Source organism: Epinephelus moara, chromosome 18 (genome assembly GCF_006386435.1).
Source record: "Epinephelus moara isolate mb chromosome 18, YSFRI_EMoa_1.0, whole genome shotgun sequence".
Classification (NCBI taxonomy): domain Eukaryota; kingdom Metazoa; phylum Chordata; class Actinopteri; order Perciformes; family Serranidae; genus Epinephelus; species Epinephelus moara.
In genome coordinates, this window is record NC_065523.1 from 8,686,032 (window position 1) to 8,695,108 (window position 9,077).

General features: G+C 43.0%; 1 protein-coding gene across 1 annotated transcript; it reads right to left on the bottom strand.

Moving 5' to 3' along the window:
• Window positions 1-1,621: 1,621 nt before the first annotated feature.
• On the bottom strand, window positions 1,622-5,244 carry LOC126405596 (keratin, type I cytoskeletal 13-like). The gene is made up of 7 exons (XM_050069399.1): window positions 4,795-5,244; window positions 4,247-4,329; window positions 3,947-4,103; window positions 3,619-3,780; window positions 2,718-2,843; window positions 2,338-2,624; window positions 1,622-1,786 (listed from the first exon to the last, which is right to left on the bottom strand). The coding sequence occupies exons 1-7, from the start codon at window positions 5,239-5,241 to the stop codon at window positions 1,675-1,677; spliced, it is 1,374 nt and encodes a 457-aa protein (XP_049925356.1). The 5' UTR covers window positions 5,242-5,244; the 3' UTR covers window positions 1,622-1,674.
• Between the last annotated feature and the right edge of the window lie 3,833 nt (window positions 5,245-9,077).

A 9,077-nucleotide genomic window follows, 5' to 3' on the forward strand; every position in this document is an offset into this window, starting at 1 on the left:
GTTGCTGAGGCGGTGGCCTCGATGGTTAAGTGATGAGACTGACTGCAGGTTATATAGACACTCACATGCTGCGAGTCGTGTCTGCCCCCCCTTCCCTACACATTCGAGGTTGCTGGACACCGGCACGCTGGAGACTGATTTGTTTGCCCACGGGCGGCTGCCGTGGCAGGGCTGCGTCGCCGCGTCCTTGATCTTCAGTTTTCCAGCGGACCGTTCGAGCAAGTCCGGCTTCTCTGCTGCTAATGCTGCTGCCAGGATACAGCGGTGGAGGAGCCGGCTGCTAATGCTATGTACCGGGACACTGCTAACGCTGCTGCCGGGATACAGCGGTGGAGGAGGGAACTGCCTATTGCTCCAACATCCCATTGTTCCGACCATATTAAACCCATTGTTCCGAAGTCCCGTTGTTCCGAAATCATCATGATGGCCTGTGGTTAAGGTCTGGTTAGGTTTAGGCACAAAAACAACTTGGTTAAGGTTAGGAAAAGATCATGGTGTGGGTTAAAATGAAAAAGAAAGTGACAAACACATAAGCTGTGAGCCTGCTTCGCCTCAAGCCTTTCCCAGCTGACCCAGAGCCGGTCGCGGCGCACCATCAAAGTAGAAATACGCCCACCGGGAGCCATTCAGCACCGTGGACCGTCGGACTAATGGGCTGTCGGACCAATGACATGGACCCGGTGGAGGAGCCGGCTGCTAATGCTATGTACCGGGACACTGCTAATGCTGCTTGCCATGCTGCTGTAGCTCAGTCGTAACTGTAACTGATGCTGAGACTCTACTGACTGCGTGACTGGTAGACGGCGGTGGGTGGTGCAACAGGCCAAAACACAAATTCAAAACATAAACATGATTTGCGGACTGTAAAAATGTTTTTTAAATGCGAATATTCTGGCTGTACTATTGTTGTCGGTGAGATCAGTATGTTATATGAACATTATTCCTTAGTCTCTGTGACATATTAGGAGGATTTCATGACTATTTGCTTTAGATTTCTTACATATAGCTCCTTTAACTTTGATAAAATGAAACGTTGAAAACATGATCTCCATGAGCATCTGAATGACATCTTTAACAATGCCACCAACAGCTCCACCCTGTGGCCATTAGTAAAATACCACCATACCACTTATTAACTGCCTTTTCTCAGTGGTATCCAATTCAGCAAAGTTGTATACATAGGGATGCTCACCGAAGACTGTAGCATTTGATACAATTTGACCTGTAGGTGGCACTAAAAAATTTTTAAGAATTGCTGCTGTTGTGGCAGTTACCACAGCTTGGAAAGGCAGCAGCTAATAACAGCTTCCAGCTCACACACTTATTAACTTCAGAAAATGTAAATGTTCCAGTTAAGAAACATCTTTACCTATGTCCTCCAAAAAATACTTATCTTTAAGCGTTAGCCTTCTCTTCATGATAGAATAATTTCCAAAATATCAACCATGACTCATTACACTTTTTACATCTGGGTTTTTATTGTCACTTTAATTTTTGAATGTTTTATTCCAACTCCTCATTAAGTTTTCTTATAGCAGCACTTAGTGGCCATTAGAGGAACTGCAACTTCAGGCACTTTGGACAAAGGACACAACAGAGGACATTGTATTTTGAAGCACTTCAGCAGACTTTTATTTGTGTGTTTATTTCTGTGAAAGTGCATGCTGCTGGAGCTCAGAGGGTCTGACTGACAGTCTCGGTGGAGGAGCTCACCACCTTCCCATCCACAACCTCCTCCACGATGGTGATGACTTTGGTTGTGGAGGTGGTGGTGGAGGTCGAGCCACTGCAGGAGAGAGACCAACAGTACAGTCAGGTTTTTATTCATAATATTACTATTTTTGAGCTGGTTATAATATTCAGAATCATTCTTTAGCTGCTTAATTTGGTAAATGTGCCGAAAATATTTTTAGTTATAGAAAAAGATGAAGAGAGAATTAAAGAATAGTATTTGTGCACTACATTCATCAAGAGAGATGTTATATGAGGACTGAGGAAAGGAGAGTTTTGATGAAAATGCATTTAAATTACAAGTACAAACAAAACCAGAGCTAAACTTTGTCATTTAATTTTTTCTGCACATATCCTCTCCTCACTCAAGTTTATCATGCTGAGGTTTGTTTGTTTGTTTGTTTGTTTGTTTGTAACAAACAGAATCTGAGGGCAGGGTTCTTAATATTTGTCATAGTCTTATCTTCATGTCACAAATATTTCTGGCCTCTTGAGAACATTTTTGACCCTCTGATCATTTGTGAGCGTGGTGTCAGATCACAGCATCTACCCACAGTACATTTATCCTCCAGGTTTACCCTGTGAACAACCGTTTAATTTTCTCACCCGCTGCCGCTGCCGCTGGTGCTGCTGCTGCTACGGACGGTGCTGCTGCTGCTGCTGCTAATGCCGCCTCCACCCTCTCCATCAAGCAGCCTCCTGTACTCAGCAATCTCCATCTCCAGCCTGGTCTTGATGTCCAGCAGCATCTGGTATTCCTGGGACTGTCTTTCCAGGTCGGCTCTCAGCTGCATCAACTGCTCCTCCAGCATGGTGACCTGATTCTGGTAACCCGCCAGCTGCATGGCGTACCGGTTCTGAGTTTCAGCCAGAGTGCCCTCCAATGACGCTTTCTGCAGGAGAGAGGAGCAGGAGCCGGTTCAGTTTGTTTATTACTTCACAAAGAGACACTGTATGTTAAAGAGAAGATGTAATAAGATGGTCACCATGCTAAGCTGGGACTGCAGCTCAATCTCCAGGGCCTGCAGTGTTCGCTTGAGCTCTGTGATCTCTGATTTGGACGTCTGGATGGTTTGTGTATCAGCAGCAACTTCTTGTTTCAGTGTTTCTGTCTGAAGAGAGGACACCAATCACAGCATGGTCATTATAGACTGTACATTTAGACAGAAATTCGCATTTAGTAATCCAGAGGCATCAAGTAACCCACTACATTTACACCAGTTTGATTTTCTACTGTTAATTCACTTCAATTTCATTTATAAAGCCCAATATCACAAATCACAATTTGCTTCAGAGGGCTTTACAGCATACGACATCCCTCTGTCCTTTGGACCCTCACAGCGGAGAGGAAAAACTCCTCAAAAAAACCTTTAACGGGGAAAAAAAATGTAGAAATGTTGTACTATTTATTCCTCTACATTCATCTGACAGTTGTAGAGACTCTGGAGTCCACCATGTGTGTGGTCAGACTGAGAATCTTCAGCCATATTAACAGCTTTGTGAGGCTGTGCTTAGACACAGTGCTACTTTGTGCTAAAAGCTAACATCAGAATACTAATTTACTCACAGAAATGCTAACATGCTAATGTATAAAAGGTATACCATGTTCGCCAATTTACTTCAGCATCAGCTGAGGCTGATGGGAGTGTTATTAGTTCTGCAGGTCTTGTTCATAAACCAAAATATTGGACACATTTAATTATTGATCTGATGATAGCGCTAGATGGAAAGTCAGAGGATCATCAAAGTTATTACAATTCATCCTGAGACAAACATAAGTGATGAACCACGTTTCATCACAATCCCTCCAATAGTTGTTGAGAAATTTCAGTCTGGACCAAAGTGGTGGATCAACAGGCTAGCCATGGCTAAAACTTATGTACTTACCTTTTGCTGGAACCAAACCTCCAGGTCTTTTTTGCTTTTGGCAGCAATGCTTTCGTAGTGCTCCCTGGACTCATCGATGATCTTTGCAAGGTCAACTGCTGGAGCGGCGTCCACCTCCACATTCACCTGGCCGCTCATCTGAGCTCGCATCGCCAGCAGCTCCTGCAGACAAGGAGACACGTGAAAAGCGAAGACATTTCCGTAAGGACATTTCTTGATTTAGTGACCATATGAATGCCAAATGTAAACCTGTTTTGTTCAACTCCATTGACTCATTGTATTCACCCCAACACCCAGCCCGCCTAATGAGATCTGAGAGCCCACTGACCTCCTCGTGGTTCTTCTTGAGGAAGATCAGCTCCTCCTTCAGGCCCTCGATCTGCATCTCCAGGTCGGTCCGGTTCAGAGTCAGCTCGTCCAGGACCCTCCTCAGCCCGGCGATGTCGGACTCTACCGATAGACGCATGGCCAGCTCGTTCTCATACCTGCACAGAGGACAAAACACTTGTTTCTAAATCTGTTTCTTCAAAAACAAAACTGGCTGAAGCAGGATGCGAATGGAGAGGGCAAATGTTAAACTTGAACTTTAACCTTTACTTATAGCTCCTTAACGCATGGATTCACTTACTTGACCCTGAAGTCATCAGCAGCAAGCTTGGCATTGTCAATGGCGAGGTAGATGGCACCGTTGACTTTGGTAGCATCCTGGATCTGGGAGATTTAAAAAAAGAATAATTGCACTATTTCATTGAAAATGCCTCAGCACACTGCATGGAAATGTACTTTTGTTGCAGTTTCAGACAGGTGTTAAACTGTTTACTTTAATTCTGTTACTAAATGTATTGTTATATTAAGTGGCTCCTTGTGAAACAAAGAGCAAATTCCCCAAGTTTCTCCAATATCAACAGTGAAATAACACTGGAAGATATCTATATTATTTTAAAGCTGATATTGACTGACACCTAGAGTATGCTGTTTTAATAAATATTGCCATCTTTGCAAATTGAAATAAAACAAGGTTATAATCATAGCTAGAGTTCTGGCAGGGTTCATGCTTTAACCTCTCATTGGATGATAGAAACTGCCAGGTTACAGTGATGATGACAGGTAGTGCATGAACATAAACATCCTGTTGTTTTTGGATGGCCACATGCCTAATGTCACTGATGAGCCTACCTTTCCCTGCAGCTCTGCGATGGTGACAAAGTAGGCGCTGTAGTCTCTGGCAGAGGGGGAGGTCTTTTGCTCCAGGAATTGCCTGATCTTCAGCTCCAGCTCAGCATTGGCTGCCTCGAGCTTGCGGACCTTCTCCAAGTAAGAAGCCAGGCGGTCGTTCAGGTTCTGCATGGCGGCCTTCTCGTTGGCAGAGATGTCGATGCAACCACCACCACCACCACCACCAGCACCACCACCAGCGCCAAAGCCAAACCCAGCACCACCTGAGCTACTGTAGCTGTAGCCATAGCTACTTCCACCACCTCCACCACCTCCGCCACCACTGCCAAACATGGAGCTACCACTGCCATACATGGAGCCACCAGAGGAGATTTTGACCATTTGGCCTCCAGCACCACCCTGCATGGACCCCATGCTGCGCACACCACGAACCGCAAAGGATTGCATAATTTTGTGTTGTGATGAGGGTAAAGTAGGATGTCTATCTGCTTCAGCTGAAGAGGAGAAAGTAAAGAGCTCAGAGAGCAGCTGATTTTTTATACTGTATACCGAGGAGGGGGTGGAGGAGAGAAGGATGGCAAGCTCGTGCCAACCCTGGGAGGAGACACCTGTCCTTGTTTAACTCAGCAGGTTAACTGGCTGTGGGTGTGTCTGAGAAATGTGGAATTCACCCATTACCTCTCCATTCATCTGCTGATTTACATTCAGATGCACTGCATGCGTAACATTTCACGTCAAAAGGGTTGAAAGATTAGAGCACATGAAGCACTGCAGGGCGAGTTCAGACATGGATGACATTTAGTTTTAAAGGTTACTGCCATCATGAAAAGCCACATTCAATCAATCAACTCTTGGCAGCAGGTTATTGTGTAGTGAAGCAGGAGCTCAACGGCTTTAAGAGTAATCCACTTGTTTGATCAGAAAAAGTCTTTGCCAGCTGCCTGATCTTAAGCATATAGAGCTGACAGTAAGCAGAGAATGATTATATTCTGCTAAGATCAATAAAACAATTCAAGATAGAATTAAAATACAGATGCAAAGAGCCTTTTCACGTTCTGGAAATGTTCACCTTGCATGGAGGATTTATAAAAACTGCAGAGCTTTAGAGACATTATTGCACTTAAAGGTGCTGCACAGTATTTTAAATCATTACTGGATCTATTCAAGACGCCAAAATCATTTCTGTGAACAACCTTTGCCAATGAGCTGCTTTTTAAAAAGAGAAAGATGTTTGGCACATTAGGTGATAAACTGCCAAGCTGTCCAGGTGCATCCTGCCGCTTATCCAGGGCATGCTAGGATAGTCTCCAGCCTCCCAAAATCCTGGACAGGATAATCAGTCAGGGGGGGCTGAACATACACATCTGGACTTCCCTCATTCGTTTTAGTTTGCAGACTCCTGGGAAGCTGCAAGTCAGAGCGCTGTCTAAAAACATAACTATAATTCATAGCAATATGGCAATGTAAATTTATACATATAATATTATACTTTGTTAAAATAATACATTTCAGTATAGTTTGGTTTGAAATTTCACCAACACAGAATAGGCTGGTGATGAATAATTTGGATTATTTTGTTATAAAGTGCAAGATCAGACAAGTAGTTTGGTCCAGCTAAGAAAGACATTCAGATCTTGTCAAAAGTCAAAAAAAGAAAAAAAAAAAAGAAAAAGGAAAAAAATATATTAAAAAAAATATTCTACAAGAAAAAGAACAACAATAATCATTTAAAATGTCTTTGGGATATTTTGTTAAAGGCACATTCTCACTCCTAACTCGTCAAATACTGATGCTTGGTGAGGGGTCCTAAAACTCGAGGCCACCACAGATAAGAACACACTGCTTGACCTCATTTTCATCTCTCAGCAACAGCACTCCACTCTGGTGTGATGACACCCTACCACGGTTACACAATCCGGTTTACTGTGTCATGTCCACCAGCGGTCCATAGAGATGTCAGAGTGAGTTTTAAAGATAAAGAAATATGCAAATGACTTATGACTAAACAAATATTTTTAGTGCATAGATTAAGAATTTTTTTTTAAATTTGTGTAGCAAACGTATAGCAGAACCATAGCATATAGCATACCACAGTTGAGTATAGACTAACTGAGAACAAAAATGAGTGATAGATGTCGAGTAAATTATTGAAACATGTAATAATTAAATCCAAAAGAGTATATTGTGTTGACTATATTTATGGAGAATCATGTTGAAAATATGACAAAATACTTTTGAATTACAAATGCAATGGCCTACAGTTATCTAGAGGTGGGGTATCCCCTGTTTGCAGCCTGGCTTCAGCACCTTGCCAGGCTGCCTCAGTCTCTCCGAGGCTGTGAGGGAGGGAGGGCGGCCCAGGGGTGCCCCTTCTCAAAACATGACTGCTTTAAGAAAAACTGACATGCAAAGCCTCTTTGTGTCTTACAGAATAACACACTATGATGACATATCAGTTGTTACAATCATGTTTTCTGTCTATGTTCCTCCAACAGGTCTTAAAATTTGCAGGAAAGACAAATATCCACTGGGCATTATGTTGTGTTGTTTTAGGATATCCCATTGTTGTTGGTCTTGGTTCATGGAACTGTTTATGTAAGGGAAAGCTCACAGCTGCTGAAACATTTACTGTAGCAGAGATACATCAGACAGCATGTGTTCCAGATGTAACACATGCTGTCTGATATTCTAATACCTACCAGCTGAAGCCCCACATTTCCGTCCCACAAAATTTCCCACTACACACTCTGGCAGGGCAGGTGGTCTTGCTAGAGACTTAAAGTCATATAACTTTACTTCCCCCTGGTTGGACACAAAGTTCTCCTGTGTCCTCTGTAACAACACCTGTCAGCGCTGGCCTTACCAACTTCAGCACTGTGAGGACCACCTCACAACAAGACAATCTGCCACAGGTGACCAGATGCTGCAGCATCAGCATAACTGTTAATCAACAGTGGACCCATCATGTTGGACCACACAGAGACATGTTCTACTTCCTGCTAACCCTGGTCAGTCTTCAAAACAGAGGATGAGATAACACCTGCCAGCTTTTGTATCACCTCCCACTGGATCAAACTGTCAACCAACAGAGGACACATCACCAGTAGACCCTACAGAGACGTGTGTTCCCGCTGCCAGAGATTCTGCACTACAGATCATAAGGTATTGTTTTCTAATTTCATATGTGTTCTAATGTCTGTTTTAATTGTGGGTTAATTCGTGTATTCACTTTATATTAATGTAGCGGTTTTGATAGCACTGTTGTCACAGGCAGGAGTATATTATTGTTATTCACATGAACTCCTTCCCTCAGGTCTCCTTCCACTGTGATACCCACACTTCACAGAGGAGACACTCAGGACTGCACAGAGAGCAAAACAAGTGAAAGAAGCTGAACATCATGGCAGTCTTCCTCAACTTGTCTGTGTGAAATGGCACTGGACAGAGATGTTGCAGGGAACCTAACTGATAAAAATCAGTCATCAGTTAGTCACCACTTTCAGAGTGACAGTATCTCCTCTGCAGCATCAATCTCCTCTCTAAACAAGATGGAAAGGTAAGTTTTATTTTAAGTTCCTTAGTTTAAGATCCCTCCTTGATGAAACAACTGCCATAAACACTGTTGGCATTACAGTTTGTGTGTGCTATTTGCATTAACAATTACAGGTGAGGAATAAAGTTTCTCACTTGTTTTCCTTTTCAGGCCTCTTCTCCTCCATGTCCCTACAGTGACTCTGTCCTTACACCAAACACTGACCAGGGAAGCAGCACTTCTACAGCTACTGGGCATGTCAAAGGTCATAACGTTACAGCCCTTCATATCTTCACACTGATACTGTGCTCCATTGACAGTTTTGGGCTGTGCCGACAATAGACAGATTCAACATACTGCAACATACAGTAGGCCTACATACTGATGGACAGGATGACTGTCTCTCAGTCGGACTCCAACACCTACCTTATATTATTCAAATAATGTGTATTTATTTTGTATTTCATTACAGTTTCTGTTTTATTCTATTTACTTGTTTTTCAATCTATCCTTCCCTTTGCCTCCTTATGTGTTTTCTAACAGATAAATGACAGATGACAGGGGAGTTGTCAGTTAGTTCAGTTGCTGTGTGCATCTGAACTAATTAACCTGGAAGACAGGACAGATTTTTGAAATAGTAATCATTAGTGTGGGGTTTCAGCTGGTAGGTAATTTAAAGGCTTTTCACATGTGTGCACTTAGCCTTTGGCTAATCTAAACCCCACTGAAAAACTTTCATATGCTGTAAATG

Bases quoted from the DNA above. Each gene is read 5' to 3' on its own strand.
- LOC126405596 (XM_050069399.1), bottom strand. From the start codon at position 5,241: ATGCAATCCTTTGCGGTTCGTGGTGTGCGCAGCATGGGGTCCATGCAG. The intron at 4,330-4,794 runs GTAGGCTCATCA...TAAATCTCCCAG, and splicing joins TCGCAGAGCTGCAGGGAAAG to ATCCAGGATGCTACCAAAGT. The intron at 3,781-3,946 runs GTCAGTGGGCTC...CCTTGTCTGCAG, and splicing joins TCAAGAAGAACCACGAGGAG to GAGCTGCTGGCGATGCGAGC.